Below are 19,624 nucleotides of genomic sequence, written 5' to 3' on the forward strand. Positions count from 1 at the left end.
TAGCATTAGGATTAAGTTAAACCACCAAATTGACAAGTGTTGCACCCCAATTAGATTAGGGTAGAGCTTCCCTTTACATTCTGCTCAGGATAAACCGTACCTTTTGATTTTTTCAGGGGAAAACTTCTTGCACACCTTGCACATACCAAACATACAACATAACGAGACAAACATACGATTGAAATACCAAACAAAAACTGCGAAGTGGTTAGGCCAAAACATACTTAGAAAATATCCGCTGCCAGTGAAGCAGAAGTAGCATGATTGACCCAACTTGGAGGAATGCCAAATCTACACGAATCTACACGAATCTACATGAATCTAAATGAATCAAAGATGATGAAGGGAAAGTTTGTGTTAGGGTTAAGCTTACCTTTGAGTAATTCTAATCTAGAACTGGAAGGTTTCAATTCCACTTTGCTGTAAGCAACATCTCCGGTCAAGCTGACCCTTCTGGATGTTTCTTTCGTCGTTACGATGGTCGGTTCACTGGGCGCTTGCATGTCTGGTCTAAGCGTTTGTAAATGAGAGAAAAATACAATAAAAGACAAATATTGATCCGTTTGAAAATAAAATACATGCTAGTAATTAAAAAAAAAATCAATGAATGAATCCCATTATTTTAATATTGCGCTATTTGTTGCAACTAATTTGTGTAAATCCGTGCGGCGTCAAAACGGCCAATGACAAAACAGCCCCGTCAAAACGACCCCGTCAAAAGGGCCAGCGACATACGGACCGCGTCATATAGGCTCCCGACAAATAGACTCCCGTCATTTAGGCTCCCGACATACAGGCTACCGCCATTTAGTTTCTCCACAAAGCGGCCCCCGTCGTTACGACTCCCGAAAAATAGACTCCCGTCATTTTGGCTCACGACAAATAGGCTCATGTCAATTTGGCTCCCGACTAAAGGACCACTGAAAATACGGTTTCTGCAGACACTAAATCTCCCTGCAAAACGGGCTAATTGAATATGACACCTGCCAGTTTGTCCCCTTCATCAATCCTAATATATAATAGCCCATGTGGGCACTTCTCTCTCTCTCTCTCTCTCTCTCTCTCTCTCTCTCTCTCTCTCTCTCTCTGTCCGCAAAATATTTTCGCCGGATATCACCGGATATATATATCGGCAGCGATATATGGATACCTTTATACGGACTTTTGTTGAAAATAATATGTTAGATGTTTTAAATGTATAACCACAATTTTATTTAAAGAAGAAAATAAAAAATAAAGGCGTATTCGAATGTAGAGAAACAGTTTTAATTATGCAACAGGAAAAACGTTTATAGTTGTTAAAAATAATGCATAAAACAGTGACGTCACTAATGTTTATACCTTAACTAATGACGTCATCTGCCGTGTTTAGAATAAAAAGAAATGAACTATTTCATTCAAATTTGATTTAGATCTACGTACGCTCTAAAATTTATACAATACAATTTTGCTCGGGCTAAACTTTAAAAAAAAAAATCTATTAGGATTCTAGATCTAGAGATTCTAGATCTAAATGATATAGATCTACGGAAAAACTAGACTTACACAGATGTAGACCCTACCTATATCTAGAATCTATTCCAATAATACATTTCTAGTAAGGCTTAATTACTTTATTGAAATCTTTGATTATCTATGCAATTTGCTAATCTCTATAACATATAAAGCAAAGTTGTCGGGTGCCCGCAGGCGCTTCAACTTTGGCAGGATCTTGCCTTGGGGCGACAGAACACGGGGGCCGGTTGGCCGAAAAGTCTACGATGAGGGGGTTAAAATTGACCTCGACTGACCGGCGCCTTATATGAGCTATAAATCGAAAAAAAAAGTTCACGTAGGAACCTCTTCATAACTGCTGAGGTTGTAGACCGACCCTCGGGCGAATTAATTAACCATTAAAATTCTTAATGTTTTCCAAAGCCTAAGCGAAGCTCGGCAGCATGCAGAGTTTCTTCCAGGCATCTCTTCGGGGGGGGGGGGGGGTCTTTGCCTCCCCCCCCCCGAAAAATTTCTACCGCCCCCCCGAACGAAATGAAATTTATATAATTAATATAGAAAATATATACTTTTAACAGTGTCCGCCCCCCCCCCCCCGAAGAAAGTCTACCGCCCCCCCCCCCCCCGAAAATTTTAAGTGCCCCCCCCGGAGAAAAAAAGTCTGGAAGAAACACTGGCAGCATGCCTAGTATTCTTTAGAGTTAGCTTATCCAACACTCTTAAGTAATACAACGGCAGGTCTTATTTTTACAATAGTTTATCTATTATAACAGATAGTATCTATGACTTCCATAAATGAGTCGGTTACAGGCTGTTCCAACATAGTGTGTTGGGAGAGGGGTCCACGCTGTACATTCCTACCTGCAGTATGCTTGCAGGTTATCAAAACAAAATGCCATTGTAATAGATTGAAATAATTGTGAGGTCAAGGGAACTCACTCTTCTGTATTAGTTATATTTATAATATTGTTATCTTGAGTGATGTCCCTTGGGTACTTCCTTCCGGTCCTCTCTGTGTGTTACCATCGTGGTAGTTAGACCCATTAAACGTGTTATATACAACCACAGGCTTCTGTCGTCAATCTATTATAACTGGCGACGAAGGATAAACATCTACTAGAAAGAGCACCTACTTACGCAAAAAAGAGGTTTGCTAGAGCTTATTAGCTAATTATTTCTAGAATTATGGCGCTGTATGGCCAAATAAAAGAATTTGATGCGAATGATGAAATCATTCAAGATTACCTAGAGAGGTTAAGCTTTTACCTAGAAGCAAACAACGTGACGATAGAAGCCAAAAAGAGAGCTGTTTTGTTAACAGTCATAGGGCCTCAACAATTTAGGCTACTAAAAGACTTATGCGCACCAGCTAGTCTAACTACCAAGAGCTTTAACGAGCTGAGCAAATTGCTAACAGACCACCATGCGCCTACCCCATCAAAGTTTTTATGTAGAGCTAGATTTGACAGTAGGACTCGTCAACCAAACGAGTCAATATCAGAATATGTTGCTGCTTTACGTCATTTAAGTGAATTTTGTGAATTCGGAGACACGCTGTCTGACAGACTATGTGAAAAGTTTGTGACAGGTGTAAACAGCCCTGATATACAAAGAAAGTTGCTGCTCGAGTCAGATCTAACATTAGAAAAAGCAATACAACTTGCAACTTCAATCCAGCAGTCATCAGATGCGGCGAAATCTCTAACGCCTTCAGGGATCCATGCAGTAAACAGCAGGTTAGTCAATAAACATCAAACCCATCAGAGCATTCCAACTTATGCTAAACAGCCTGCTCGTTCAAATCCTAGATCTAAATCTAGTAATAATTATCAAAAATGTCATCGATGCAAAGGTCCCCATGCATCTCATCGGTGCAAGTTCAAGTCTGCAACTTGTTATAAGTGCGGTAAGCAAGGTCACATTGCTAAGGCCTGCTTCGCAAAGTCTTCGTCTGTTGCTAAATCTAGCCAGTCAAGACAGTACCGCAACCAAAGGCAGCACTATGTTAACTCTCACCAAGACTACCTAACCCAACCAATGAACCACTCTACCTGTGAAAATGCTCAAACTGATTCGCAGCCGGATTTCAACCTGTTCTCTGTGAAATCAATAAGTCATGCTCCCATCAATGTACAAGTTAATATCAACGGTAAGAGCATCAGCTTCCAACTTGACACTGGAGCATCACTAACAGTCATCACAAAGAAAGATTTTGACGCTGTCACAGGAGGATCAGTGTCTCTACAGCCGTGTCACAAGTGTCTAACAACATACACTGGTGACAATGTTCCGGTAATAGGAGAGTGTATGGTTCATGTAAGTTATAATGGTCAAAGTGTTAAACTTCCTCTTCTTGTGGTTGAAGGAAATGGACCGCCATTACTAGGTAGGAACTGGTTAAGTGATCTTAAGTTAAATTGGGAGAGTATTTGTTCATTGAAGAATGTAAAAGAATCTAGTCTTACTTCACTAGATAGAGTTATATCTGAAAATAAATGTGTTTTTGGTAATCCAGGATTACTAAATGATAGAACAGTGAAGTTAAGCATTAAAGACACAAATCCAAGATACTGCAAAGCTAGAGTTCCACCTTATGCAATGAGGAATAAAATTGAAAATGAGCTAAGTAGATTGGAATCTAATGGCATCATAAAGAAGGTAGACTATTCCGATTGGGCAACGCCCATTGTGCCAGTGTTAAAGAAGGATGGTTCTATAAGAATTTGTGGAGATTATAAAACTACACTGAATAAGCAAATAGAGCTAAATAGGTACCCTATACCTAACATTGAGGAAATTTCTTTGAATTTGGCAGGAGGAGACAAATTCACTGAATTAGACTTTAGTCATGCTTACACTCAACTAGAACTGCATCCAGATTCAAAAGTCTATACGACAATAAACACACATAAAGGACTCTACCAATATGAAAGACTATGTTTTGGCATATCATCTAGCCCTGGAATTTTCCAAGCTGTCATGGACAGTATTTTTAAGGATATTCCAAATGTTTGTGTGTACTTTGACAATGTGTACATAACTGGTAAGAATGACACTGAACATCTTAAAACACTTGATAAAGTATTGAAAATTGTTGGTGAAAAAGGTTTAAAGATAAACAAAGATAAATGTCAATTCATGCTGACAGAAATTAGTTTTCTTGGTTATATATTAAGCAAGCAAGGTATCAGACCTCAACCTGAGAAAACAAAAGCCATTAAAGAAGCACCCAAACCTGAAAATACCCAACAACTAAGAGCTTTTTTGGGCTTGATAAATTACTATGCAAAGTTCATAGGAAATCTGTCTGGTAAACTATCACCACTGTACAAGCTGCTACAGAAAAATGCAACTTGGCACTGGGGTAAACAACAAGAAGCTGCTTTTAATACAGCAAAAGAGGCTTTGTCTGCTGACACCTTACTAACTCACTATGACCCAGGGAAAAGACTTATATTAACATGTGATGCTTCACCAGATGGTGTAGGAGCAGTCTTGTCCCACATGGATGAGAAGGGTGACAGACCCATTGCTTTTGCCAGTAGATCTTTGAACCAGGCTGAGAAAAATTATTCTCAGTTAGATAGGGAAGGCTTAGGCATCATTTTTGGTGTTAAGAAATTTCATAAGTTTCTGTTTGGTAGGAAGTTCACCATCTTTACAGATCATAAACCATTGCTAGGTTTATTTGGAGAAAACAAAACCCTACCTGAGCATGCCTCACCAAGAATTCAAAGATGGGCTATCACATTAACTGCATACAATTATGAATTGAAATACAAACCTGGATCTGAGAATAGTGCAGATAGTCTTAGTAGATTACCTTTAGAAAACCAAAGCCTGAGCTATGTACCAGAAGATGTATTGGTTCTCTTCACTATCATGGATAACTCCAATATAAATGTGAATGATATTAAAAGAGAAACACAAAAAGATGAGTGCTTAATAAAATTATATGAGTACTGTAAGAATGGTTGGCCTGAAGAGTCTGTGAATGATGACTTAAAGCCATATTAAATAAGAAATAAAACCCTTTGTGAAGATAATATAAAAGATGGAGAAAATGCAGTCCATTATCAGTCAGAGTTGCCTAAATAAAGTATTTGTAACTTAATAAATGATTATGGTGATATGGCAATTTCAAATGTTTTAAAGAGAATACATTAGTAAGAAGGAATGTGATCATCAAACAACTTTGCTAACATCATTAGCACTTACAGAAACTAAAAGGGTAACTTCAAAAAAAAAAAGAAAAAGGATTTTTGCCATTTAATACACCCACTTCAAATACTGGATCACAGTTGCAAAGTGATATTGTCCAGGATATTACTTTTAAACAGTATTTTTGGTTACCATGAAAGCACTATCAGATTACCTGAGAAAATGGATCAATCAAAGAAATCTATGTCAATTAAGGATCTGAATAATAGCATAATACTTTCAGATGCCAATTCAAAAAAATAGTTCCATTAGATCATGACAAACATTCATTGAAAGAGAATTTGGTGTTAATAAGAATGTGTATCTAAGAAATTATGGGAGAAAGGAAAAATGGATACCAGGTCAAATTGTTCAATGTACAGGACCTGTGTCTTATAAAGTTAAAAATAACTTGTGCAGATAATAAGTGTGAATCTATAAATCCCACCAAATCTGATCAGTTCACACCAACTCAGTTTGTTCCACAACCAAGTTCTGTTGATATGAGTGAACCAAGTTGTCTGGAGTCAGAAAATGTAAATTCTGGAGTTAATGATTTAAATCCTAGACCTCCTGAGATAGAGAATCCAAATGGTCAGATCATTGAGTCACCAAATCAAAAGCCACTGAGAAGGTCATACAGGACAATCAAGGTCCCAAATAAGTTAGACCTATGATTCTAAAGGTCAAAAGGACTTTGACATTATTGTTTTGTATTTTGATTATGTTGTAGCATATTGTGCATTGTTTGTAAGGATGTAATCTACCATAGTGTTCATGTTACAATATAATTGGTGATTTTAGGATACTATCAATTGTTCTATTGAGAGATGTGTTATTGTGTTCTAAGGGTAAAGGGATGTAATAGATTGAAATAATTGTGAGGTCAAGGGAACTCACTCTTCTGTATTAGTTATATTTATAATATTGTTATCTTGAGTGATGTCCCTTGGGTACTTCCTTCCGGTCCTCTCTGTGTGTTACCATCGTGGTAGTTAGACCCATTAAACGTGTTATATACAACCACAGGCTTCTGTCGTCAATCTATTATAGCCATTATCCTGTAAACATCCCGTATATCATACATTTACACATCTGTGCTCGCTTGCAACAGATGTTTACTGTTGTATATTAAACATAATCAAAACTTTAGAGTTGGTTGAATTTAGCTGTTAAGGGCTCGATTTGTTTGTGAATTGATGTTAGTTCATGAAAAACAATTTCATTCGGGCATTAAAAAGAGTTTATAGTGGTTTTGGAGGTAGGACAAAATGGTTACTTTTATGCCAATAGTGGTCAGGCCATTCATTGGAACAGGAACTTGAACCTTGATTGAATTCGAACAGAAAATTTAAACTAAGACAAACCTTTTACCAGAGCTGGATATTTTCTAGATCTATAAATGTTTTGGAACCTAACTTTAACCGCAATATTTAATTGGAAAAGGAAATATGGTCGGAAACAAAATATTTCATTGACAGATTTCATTTAACCCGAATTGGTATTTTAATCTGATCAAAAATTTTTGCTGGAAAAAGAAATTTAAGCAAAAACGGAATTTAATAGGAAACGAAATTTCAGTGAAAACTAAAATTTATTCGGAACCGGAACTGGATTTGTAAATTTGACCAGATACGGAGATTTGGGGAGAAATAGAGATTTAACATCATTTGCAATTTAATTGAAAACGAAAATTTTTCCTGAATTGGCATTTTTACTGGATACAGAAATTCAGAACTTGAGAAGCTGCGAAATTTAAACGGAAACATAGCTTTATTCGGAACCGACATTTTAATTAATCCGGACATTTAACCGGAAATTTTTTTTTAGATGGATACGATATTTAACGTATAAGGGATTTAGATAAAGGAAACGTAAATTTATCCGGAAATGGACATTTTAACCTGTAACTTCATTTAACCTGAAATAGAACTTTATCGGGAGATGGAAATTTGACTCAAACAGAAATTTAACCTCACATGCGAAATTTTAAATAGAAACGGAACTGTATTTGGGACCAGCATTTTAAACTGATCCGGAAATTTAACCCGAAATTAAAGCTCTAATAACCCTAACATCAAATGTATTCGTAATACTAACGCTTACTATATTTTTTTTCCGGTAGTTTTTTTTAGTATATCTACATACACTTCTAAATTTAGACAAATAAATAATACGGTTCGTTTTTTGTCCCTTCTTTTCAGTGACGTCATTATTTTTATTTATCCTTTTCGGCATCCGATTTTTCATTTTCTTTTTTCGTGTAGCATTGGGAAGTTTAAACTTTACACGTTTCGTTTTCTTTGACTTGATTAGATAATGTTTTTTTTTCCTAGTTATTGTTATTTATTTTTGTTATATTTATTGCTATTTATTTTTGTTATTATTATTGTTACTTGTTTTTGTTATATTTATTCTTATTAATTTTTGTTATATTTATTGTTTTTCCTTTGAAATTGAATTATTCACACACAGGACAAAACTTTTTAAAATGATTTTTTTCGAAGGATCTGGGGTATGTGGGTAATTGGGGTGTGTGGGGTATGTGGGAGTGACCCATATTTTCCTATCCTCACATTTGACTCATATTTTCCTATCCTACATTTGACTCATATTTTCCTATCCTCACATTTGACTCATATTTTCCTATCCTCACATTTGACTCATATTTTCCTATCCTCACATTTGACTCATATTTTCCTATCCTCACATTTGACTCATATTTTCCTATCCTCACATTTGACTCATATTTTCCTATCCTCACATTTGACTCATATTTTCCTATCCTCACATTTGACTCATATTTTCCTATCCTCACATTTGACTCATATTTTCCTATCCTCACATTTGACTCATATTTTCCTATCCTCACATTTGACTCATATTTTCCTATCCTCACATTTGACTCATATTTTCCTATCCTCACATTTGACTCATATTTTCCTATCCTCACATTTGACTCATATTTTCCTATGCTTACATTTGACTCATATTTTCCTATCCTCACATTTGACTCATATTTTCCTATCCTCACATTTGACTCATATTTTCCTATCCTCACATTTGACTCATATTTTCCTATCCTCACATTTGACTCATATTTTCCTATCCTCACATTTGACTCATATTTTCCTATCCTACATTTGACTCATATTTTCCTATCCTCACATTTGACTCATATTTTCCTATCCTCACATTTGACTCATATTTTCCTATCCTACATTTGACTCATATTTTCCTATCCTCACATTTGACTCATATTTTCCTATCCTCACATTTGACTCATATTTTCCTATCCTCACATTTGACTCATATTTTCTTATCCTCACATTTGACTCATATTTTCCTATGCTTACATTTGACTCATATTTTCCTATCCTCACATTTGACTCATATTTTCCTATCCTCACATTTGACTCATATTTTCCTATCCTCACATTTGACTCATATTTTCCTATCCTCACATTTGACTCATATTTTCCTATCCTCACATTTGACTCATATTTTCCTATCCTTTCATTTGACTCATATTTTCCTATCCTATATTTGACTCATATTTTCCTATCCTCTTATTTGACTCATATTTTCCTATCCTCACATTTGACTCATATTTTCCTATCCTACATTTGACTCATATTTTCCTATCCTCACATTTGACTCATATTTTCCTATCCTCACATTTGACTCATATTTTCCTATCCTCACATTTGACTCATATTTTCCTATCCTCACATTTGACTCATATTTTCCTATCCTCACATTTGACTCATATTTTCCTATCCTCACATTTGACTCATATTTTCCTATCCTCACATTTGACTCATATTTTCCTATCCTCACATTTGACTCATATTTTCCTATCCTCACATTTGACTCATATTTTCCTATCCTCACATTTGACTCATATTTTCCTATCCTCACATTTGACTCATATTTTCCTATCCTCACATTTGACTCATATTTTCCTATCCTCACATTTGACTCATATTTTCCTATCCTCACATTTGACTCATATTTTCCTATCCTCACATTTGACTCATATTTTCCTATCCTCACATTTGACTCATATTTTCCTATCCTCACATTTGACTCATATTTTCCTATGCTTACATTTGACTCATATTTTCCTATCCTCACATTTGACTCATATTTTCCTATCCTCACATTTGACTCATATTTTCCTATCCTACATTTGACTCATATTTTCCTATCCTCACATTTGACTCATATTTTCCTATCCTCACATTTGACTCATATTTTCCTATCCTCACATTTGACTCATATTTTCCTATCCTCACATTTGACTCATATTATCCTATCCTCACATTTGACTCATATTTTCCTATCCTCACATTTGACTCATATTTTCCTATCCTACATTTGACTCATATTTTCCTATCCTCACATTTGACTCATATTTTCCTATCCTCACATTTGACTCATATTTTCCTATCCTCACATTTGACTCATATTTTCCTATCCTACATTTGACTCATATTTTCCTATCCTCACATTTGACTCATATTTTCCTATCCTCACATTTGACTCATATTTTCCTATCCTACATTTGACTCATATTTTCCTATCCTCACATTTGACTCATATTTTCCTATCCTCACATTTGACTCATATTTTCCTATCCTCACATTTGACTCATATTTTCCTATCCTCACATTTGACTCATATTTTCCTATCGTCACATTTGACTCATATTTTCCTATCCTCACATTTGACTCATATTTTCCTATCCTCACATTTGACTCATATTTTCCTATCCTCACATTTGACTCATATTTTCCTATCCTACATTTGACTCATATTTTCCTATCCTCACATTTGACTCATATTTTCCTATCCTCACATTTGACTCACCTTTTCCCATCCGTATGAATGCCCGCAAAGCTAACTGTGGCTTCCTCCAGAGACTTCTTCTGTGTGTCACGTGGGATGAGATGTTTGGGGAACAAAATGAGCGGAAAAGATGAGATTAGAGTCCCAAGACCAAACACGAGAAACGACAGCCACCAGGCAGCGATAAATCGTCCGTCTTTCGGGCTCATATCTGTAGCTGTAATACAATCACATACTACATAAATAAATACATAATAAAATGATACATTAACTTATACTACATTGACATACCTTGAAATACTTATCGACATAATCATCAACATAAACAACATCAACACTTACAATTACATCAATATATGCTATATCAACATAATTATATTACATCAACATAATTATAATACACCAACATAATTATACTGCATCAACAATATTATAATACATCAACGAAATCAACATATGCTACATCAGCGTAATTATGCTACATCAGCATAATTAAATTACATTAACATAATTAAACTACATCAAATTTTTCAACATCAACATATTCTCAATTCACATATATATTACAACAAAATATTCTACATCAGTATACGCTACATTCCCATGTACAAAATCCGCATATATTTCTATTACTTTCTAAAATAGGGATTATAGAGGAAGTCTTTAATATTTCTATTACTTTCTAAAATATGGATTAATCGTGGAAAATGGGTATTCAGAACTTTTATTCAACTGGTATTCTAAAATTGGGCTTACTAAAGTTTTTAAAAATAACTGACATTTTAGAAATGGGTTCACTCACGTTTGAAATAAACTGTTATTTTAGAATTGTGTTTGGTAAGGTTTAAAATCAACAGGTATTAGGTATTATAGAATTGGGATTAATTACTTTTAAAATTAACTGTACTTTTAAAATTTGGTTTGCTAGCTTTTTAAATCAGCGTAAATTTTAGAAATGGGTACTCACGTTTTAAATCAACGGGTATTTCCGTGAGTACACCGTTTACTTCTGTACCTATCGGCCCGGCCAAGTTTGAAAACAACTGACGAATACCTGCAACAAATGCAAACAGCTTGAAAACCTAAAATCTTGATTTGAATTTTTCATTTTTTACAAAATTAATCAGTCATTATTATAATTATGATGATAATTATTGAAATGGGCTTAATCTAATAATCTAACGAATGTAAATAATGGACAGACCCATGAATATAGACATTTTCGATTTATCTATGGCATTGTTGTCTAAATAGACGGTGGGTAGGAAGTTGGAGTGGAACGTGTCTGTGACACCTTTCAGAACCTGGACGATCACCACCACGATAAAGGCGGCCCTGTTTACCTGCAAAAGTTGGTACAAGCAAAGTGGATGTGGAGTGATTGTGTGTGTGACTGTGTGGTGTGTATGTATGTAAGCCCTGCTAGGGGGAGGGGGATAACTAAAATCTATCTACCCTTCCCTAGGCTTATCTATATAACTGTCCGGGTCAGTGCAACCCACGGTGGTCAATCTTATCCTTAGTCTAAATAAAAAAAACTACTAAAAATAAAACAAACTTTAACAATATAATAACATTTATTTAACAAAAATATGGAACCAAAACTTACATAAAAAAACTAGAATCTAGATCTAGACAAAACAAAACACTCAAGACATACAAAACAAACAGAACTCAACGAAACAAAACACCCAATTTTGGACCACCGTCTATACACCAGATAAATGTGACACAGAAACACTTCAACACACAGGCCTCAACATTCCAGCAGAATGTCCCTCCCCTTCCACACACCACATTCACGAACAAAAAAAAACCCAATACTACGCACAAGAAAATAGTCCCTAATACAATAATAAGTAACATTCAGGACTTAAAGCAAAGTGGAGCCACACTCCTTAAACAATGTTTGCATAAATAACATCAAAATATAAACAAGACAAAGCAATTATAAACCATTTTAAAATCCTAATCATATCAGCGCCAGAATAGCGGACTTCTTAACTAGAAACCACAACAATCCTCAGAGGAACACAAAAAGACATTCACCTTTTTGTAATAAAATAATTAAATAACTCCCCAGTCCCTTACATGTATTTAGATTATTACACTATAAAGTTGGCCCATGTATTTAAATCATTACACCATAAAGGTAACCCATGTGATTAGATTATTATACTTCAAAGTTAGCTCATGTATTTGGAATATTAATCCTGCAAAGGCTGCTGTATTCCGTTTATTAAAATGATTTACAACCTTCAATTTGATTAACAGTCCTAGTTTACGAAAAAAATAATTGTGGGAAGGGAAACGTGGTTGAAATAGTGTGTTGCCATGGATACTTGGTTGAAAAAAGTGACACACCTCGTCCCTGTTGCTATTTTGGCTGCTGTCGTTACTGCTGTTGTTTGCTTGGGTACACATGTACTGGTCACTTGAACTGGACGTGACGCTTGAGTTGCCATACGTCCTGTCATGTCATTGATACAGACTAATTAATGAGTTGCCATACGTCCTGTCATGTCATTGATACAGACTAATTAATGAGTTGCCATATGTCCTGTCATGTCATTGATACAGACTAGTTAATGAGTTGCCATACGTCCTGTCATGTCATTGATACAGACTAGTTAATGAGTTGCCATATGTCCTGTCATGTCATTGATACAGACTAATTAATGAGTTGCCATACGTCCTGTCATGTCATTGATACAGACTAATTAATGAGTTGCCATACGTCCTGTCATGTTATTGATACAGACTAATTAATGAGTTGCCATACGTCCTGTCATGTCATTGATACAGACTAATTAATGAGTTGTCAAGTAATTCATATTTTCTCACCACCAGATTAATGAATTGTGACATAGTCAATACATTGACTTGGTTAAATTTAGACATGATTAAAGAATGCTAATTGAAAGAGTAGGGAAATCATTAATGAACATTGAGTCAGCCAAGAAACTGTAACCTGGTCTATGCATATTAATTTGTCAATAAATATAAACTTAGCACATTTTAACCAAGTCAAAAGAAAACGGCGACCAATTCAAGCAACAGTGCCCTAGTCTAGTAACGGTGACTTACAATTCAAGCAACAGTGCCCTAGTCTAGTAACGGTGACTTACAATTCCAGCAACAGTGCCCTAGTCTAGTAACGGAGACTTACAATTCCAGCAACAGTGCCCTAGTCTAGTAACGGAGACTTACAATTCCTCCAGCGTCTTGGGATCTGTGAGTTGAAATACAGCAGGGACCATAAGGAAGACACCCTGCGCTATTCCTGCTACACCCACAATCACAGGTATATGTGAGTTCTGGTAAAAACATGGCAACCAGTCAATCCCGTGACAATATCTCGTTTCCAAAAGTGAAGTGTTTCTATCTACCAAAGTAAAGTGTTTCTATCTACCAAAGTAAAGTGTTTCTATCTACCAAAGTGAAGTGTTTCTATCTACCAAAGTAAAGTGTTTCTATCTACTAAAGTAAAATGTTTCTATCTACCAAAGTAAAGTGTTTCTATCTACCAAAGTAAAGTGTTTCTATCTACCAAAGTAAAGTGTTTTTATCTACCAAAGTAAAGTGTTTCTATCTACCAAAGTAAAGTGTTTCTATCTACTAAAGTAAAGTGTTTCTATCTACTAAAGTAAAGTGTTTCTATCTACTAAAGTAAAGTGTTTCTATCTACCAAAGTAAAGTGTTTCTATCTACTAAAGTAAAGTGTTTCTATCTACTAAAGTAAAGTGTTTCTATCTACTAAAGTAAAGTGTTTCTATCTACCAAAGTAAAATGTTTCTATCTACTAAAGTAAAGTGTTTCTATCTACTAAAGTAAAGTGTTTTTATCTACCAAAGTAAAGTGTTTTTATCTACTAAATTAAAGTGTTTCTATCTACTAAAGTAAAGTGTTTTTATCTACCAAAGTAAAGTGTTTTTATCTACTAAAGTAAAGTGTTTCTATCTACTAAAGTAAAGTGTTTTTATCTACCAAAGTAAAGTGCTTCTATCTACCAAAGTGAAGTGTTTCTATCTACCAAAGTAAAATGTTTCTATCTACCAAAGTAAAGTGTTTCTATCTACTAAAGTAAAATGTTTCTATCTACCAAAGTAAAGTGTTTCTATCTATCAAAGTAAAGTGTTTCTATCTACTAAAGTAAAGTGTTTCTATCTACCAAAGTAAAGTGCTTCTATCTACCAAAGTGAAGTGTTTCTATCTACCAAAGTAAAGTGTTTCTATCTACCAAAGTAAAATGTTTCTATCTACCAAAGTAAAGTGTTTCTATCTACCAAAGTAAAGTGTTTCTATCTACCAAAGTAAAATGTTTCTATCTACCAAAGTAAAATTTTTCTATCTACTAAAGTAAAGTGTTTCTATCATTAAAGTAAAGTGTTTCTATCTACTAAAGTAAAGTGTTTCTATCTACCAAAGTAAAGTGTTTCTATCTACTAAAGTAAAGTGTTTCTATCTACTAAAGTAAAGTGTTTCTATCTACCAAAGTAAAGTGTTTCTATCTACCAAAGTAAAGTGTTTCTATCTACTAAAGTAAAGTGTTTCTATCTACCAAAGTAAAATGTTTCTATCTACCAAAGTAAAATGTTTCTATCTACTAAAGTAAAGTGTTTCTATCTACTAAAGTAAAGTGTTTCTATCTACCAAAGTAAAATGTTTCTATCTACTAAAGTAAAGTGTTTCTATCTACTAAAGTAAAGTGTTTTTATCTACCAAAGTAAAGTGTTTTTATCTACTAAAGTAAAGTGTTTCTATCTACTAAAGTAAAGTGTTTTTATCTACCAAAGTAAAGTGTTTTTATCTACTAAAGTAAAGTGTTTCTATCTACTAAAGTAAAGTGTTTTTATCTACCAAAGTAAAGTGCTTCTATCTACCAAAGTGAAGTGTTTCTATCTACCAAAGTAAAATGTTTCTATCTACCAAAGTAAAGTGTTTCTATCTACCAAAGTAAAGTGCTTCTATCTACCAAAGTGAAGTGTTTCTATCTACCAAAGTAAAGTGTTTCTATCTACCAAAGTAAAATGTTTCTATCTACCAAAGTAAAGTGTTTCTATCTACCAAAGTAAAGTGTTTCTATCTACCAAAGTAAAGTGTTTCTATCTACTAAAGTAAAGTGTTTTTATCTACCAAAGTAAAGTGTTTTTATCTACTAAAGTAAAGTGTTTCTATCTACCAAAGTAAAGTGTTTCTATCTACTAAAGTAAAGTGTTTCTATCTACTAAAGTAAAGTGTTTCTATCTACTAAAGTAAAGTGTTTCTATCTACCAAAGTAAAGTGTTTCTATCTACTAAAGTAAAGTGTTTCTATCTACTAAAGTAAAGTGTTTCTATCTACCAAAGTAAAGTGTTTCTATCTACCAAAGTAAAGTGTTTCTATCTACTAAAGTAAAGTGTTTCTATCTACCAAAGTAAAATGTTTCTATCTACTAAAGTAAAATGTTTCTATCTACTAAAGTAAAGTGTTTTTATCTACCAAAGTAAAGTGCTTCTATCTACCAAAGTGAAGTGTTTCTATCTACCAAAGTAAAATGTTTCTATCTACCAAAGTAAAGTGTTTCTATCTACCAAAGTAAAGTGTTTCTATCTACCAAAGTAAAGTGTTTCTATCTACTAAAGTAAAGTGTTTTTATCTACCAAAGTAAAGTGTTTTTATCTACTAAAGTAAAGTGTTTCTATCTACCAAAGTAAAGTGTTTCTATCTACTAAAGTAAAGTGTTTCTATCTACTAAAGTAAAGTGTTTCTATCTACTAAAGTAAAGTGTTTCTATCTACCAAAGTAAAGTGTTTCTATCTACTAAAGTAAAGTGTTTCTACCTACTAAAGTAAAGTGTTTCTATCTACCAAAGTAAAGTGTTTCTATCTACCAAAGTAAAGTGTTTCTATCTACTAAAGTAAAGTGTTTCTATCTACCAAAGTAAAATGTTTCTATCTACCAAAGTAAAATGTTTCTATCTACTAAAGTAAAGTGTTTCTATCTACTAAAGTAAAGTGTTTCTATCTACCAAAGTAAAATGTTTCTATCTACCAAAGTAAAATGTTTCTATCTACTAAAGTAAAGTGTTTCTATCTACTAAAGTAAAGTGTTTTTATCTACCAAAGTAAAGTGTTTTTATCTACTAAAGTAAAGTGTTTCTATCTACTAAAGTAAAGTGTTTTTATCTACCAAAGTAAAGTGTTTTTATCTACTAAAGTAAAGTGCTTCTATCTACCAAAGTAAAGTGTTTTTATCTACTAAAGTAAAGTGTTTCTATCTACTAAAGTAAAGTGTTTTTATCTACCCGTGTGAAGTGACCAGCAAACAAAATGGTAGACATGAGCCCAATTGTTGTAGCCGTTGTGAAGAGACCAGCTTCTGCGTTGTCGATGTTAAACTGTTTCTCTAGTGACTGGAGCTGAAATAAAACTGTTTTTCTAATGACTGGAGGTGAAATAAAACTGTTTTTCTAGTGACTGGAGCTGAAATAAAACTGTTTTTCTAATGACTGGAGCTGAAATGAAACTGTTTTTTTAGTGACTGGAGCTGAAATGAATACACCGACTTAGTCAGTTCAACATATCTCAATATTGTTGACTAATTTAAAATGTAATATGATTTAAAATGATGTATCTGGAAAACATGGCCAAACAGACTTTGCCGACTAAATAAAAGCTGATACATATGGATTTATTGAATAACGCTTTCTGGTTTCCACGTGCCCAACATTATGTGTAGGGGAATTATGTTGTCCAACTTTATGTGTAGGGGAATTATGTTGTCCAACATTATGTGTAGGGGAATTATGTTGTCCAACATTATGTGTAGGGGAATTATGTTGTCCAACTTTATGTGTAGGGGAATTATGTTGTCCAACTTTATGTGTAGGGGAATTATGTTGTCCAACTTTATGTGTAGGGGAATTATGTTGTCCAACTTTATGTGTAGGGGAATTATGTTGTCCAACTTTATGTGTAGGGGAATTATGTTGTCCAACATTATGTGTAGGGGAATTATGTTGTCCAACATTATGTGTAGGGGAATTATGTTGTCCAAAATTACCTGTAAGAAATTATGTTGTCCAACATTACCTGAATGGGAACGATACGGTCGACCATCATAGTAAAGAGGGTCGATAAACCGATGAAGAATGAAAACATGTAGAGATTTGAGAAATAAGTCCCGAAAAATGAAGATCGGAATTTTCCAATTCCACAAGATAAATCAACATCTTGGAGGTCGGTCTCTGGTTTACTAATTTTTTCCTTTCTCTCCTGTAAGGAGAAATGTACTTAAAACATTAGTTAACTGAATTTGTTTTCTTACATCGGAATATCCTTAAAAGAAAAAAAAAGAAAAAAAAGCAATGCGATTTGTTCATCTAATAGAGAAAAAACAAACAACTGACCGTTGTATCACTGCCATCCTCTATGCTATAAACTGTTTTGGTCATCGTATTTACAGTTAGCTTGATAATAACGAGCACATATCACGACAAATTATGGTCAGTGATTGATTTATATTTGTATCAAAATAATTTTTTAAATAAAGTTCTTTGGGCTAAATTATTAATGACTTTAAGCTAAGTGCTAATTTTAATCTACATGAATTATCAATGTAATCAATCATATAAGCTTGTGGGTAGGCTCTAGCTCCCTGAAGTGTCCTTATGATGATATGACCAAGTGGGGCAGCTCTAGTCAAGGGGCTTGGTACCGTCTCAACATTTGCTACTCAAGTAAATATGTGCGCACATCTTCAACAATTTTAATTTGTATCGTTTCTCATCGAAACTTGTAAATAAAACATCTCGATCAAATTAATATTCTATTACGCTTTTTCAGTTATTTAAATAGCGGTGCATTGTTATATATTCAAAGAAAATAATTCATTCTCTCCTTTTTAGTGCATCTATATATATATATATATATATATATATATATATAAAGCAAAGTGGTCGGGTGCCCGACAGGGCACTTCCCGGCGCCACAGGCGCTTCAAATTTGGCAGAATCGTACCTAGGGGCGACAGAACACGGGGTCCGGTGCCAGTTGGCCAACAAATCCACGAAGAGGGGGTCAAAACTGACATCGACTGACCGGCGCCTAATATGAGCTATATATCGAAAAAATTCCCAAGTAGGAACTTCTCTATAACTCATGAGGTCGTAGACCGACCCTCGGGGGTGGCATAAAAAAAAACCAAACTATGATATGCTCCGGAAAACTCCGGAAGACCTTAAGAACTGACCGGTCCGAATTTTCCCATATAAACATTGTTAATTTGGTGAAAAAAAGATGACTATTTTCAAAACAATGTTTCTAACTTTGGCTCTGTACATCTAGCTCATTTTTCCATAAACCTGGGTAAATGAATCGGCCTTATGGTTAATATATCGGTCAGCCTCTGCTGGCTAGGCGAGGGCTAAAAAGTGACCGCGACTGACATTCTCCTTACATTAGCTATATATATATATAAAAATTGCCGAACAATCCCCCTGATATTTCGTGTAACAGCCAAAAATGAAAAAAAAAACGAAAGGTTAAAAAAAAATATATATATAAAAAAGATAAAAAAACATACAAAAAACATTTAAAAAAAAAATTACTAATTCATTTAGCATTCAAACTCTCAAATGTTTTTTTTTTTTTTAAATCTAAGCGAAGCTAGGCAATATGTTAAGTTATTACAAATAAGCTTAAAAGCTTGTTATTAAACCGTTTATGCAATTTCTTTTTACTTTATTTATTTATTTTTATTTACAATAGAGTTGCATAACTATTGAGCACCAAATAAACATAATGCGCGAGTAATAGGACGGAGTAGTAGTAGGAGGGCCTACTAGTTCCAGAAAATTTAATTAATTCATAAAAAATTAATTAGTCATCCTGATAAGCTACAGGCATTCGTAAACAAATGCCTACGACATATACTTAAAATAAGATGGCCAGACAAAATATCAAACAAAGACCTGTGGCGAACTTTAAAGCAACAGCCAATAGAGACAGATGTCAAGGCCCGAAAATGGGGATGGATCGGACACACGTTAAGAAAGGAAAAAGAAAACATCGCAAGGCATGCTTTAGGCTGGAATCCC

General features: G+C 34.3%; 1 protein-coding gene across 1 annotated transcript in view; it reads right to left on the reverse strand.

Annotated features, from left to right (window-relative positions):
• The window catches only part of LOC131941442 (solute carrier organic anion transporter family member 3A1), a 33,855-nt gene extending 15,807 nt beyond the window's left edge, over window positions 1-18,048 (reverse strand). The window contains exons 1-9 of the mRNA XM_059300700.1: window positions 17,936-18,048; window positions 17,619-17,801; window positions 16,832-16,945; window positions 13,756-13,862; window positions 12,910-13,015; window positions 11,750-11,888; window positions 11,513-11,599; window positions 10,567-10,762; window positions 374-510 (exon numbers count right to left, since the gene is read on the reverse strand). Coding sequence (XP_059156683.1) covers window positions 374-510; window positions 10,567-10,762; window positions 11,513-11,599; window positions 11,750-11,888; window positions 12,910-13,015; window positions 13,756-13,862; window positions 16,832-16,945; window positions 17,619-17,801; window positions 17,936-17,980 — 1,114 coding nt within the window. The 5' untranslated portion in view covers window positions 17,981-18,048. The remainder of the gene's footprint in view (window positions 1-373; window positions 511-10,566; window positions 10,763-11,512; window positions 11,600-11,749; window positions 11,889-12,909; window positions 13,016-13,755; window positions 13,863-16,831; window positions 16,946-17,618; window positions 17,802-17,935) is intronic.
• Window positions 18,049-19,624: the final 1,576 nt, after the last annotated feature.

Source organism: Physella acuta, unplaced genomic scaffold (assembly GCF_028476545.2).
Source record: "Physella acuta isolate Inbredline_101_S28 unplaced genomic scaffold, ASM2847654v3 ptg000362l, whole genome shotgun sequence".
Lineage (NCBI taxonomy): Eukaryota > Metazoa > Mollusca > Gastropoda > Physidae > Physella > Physella acuta.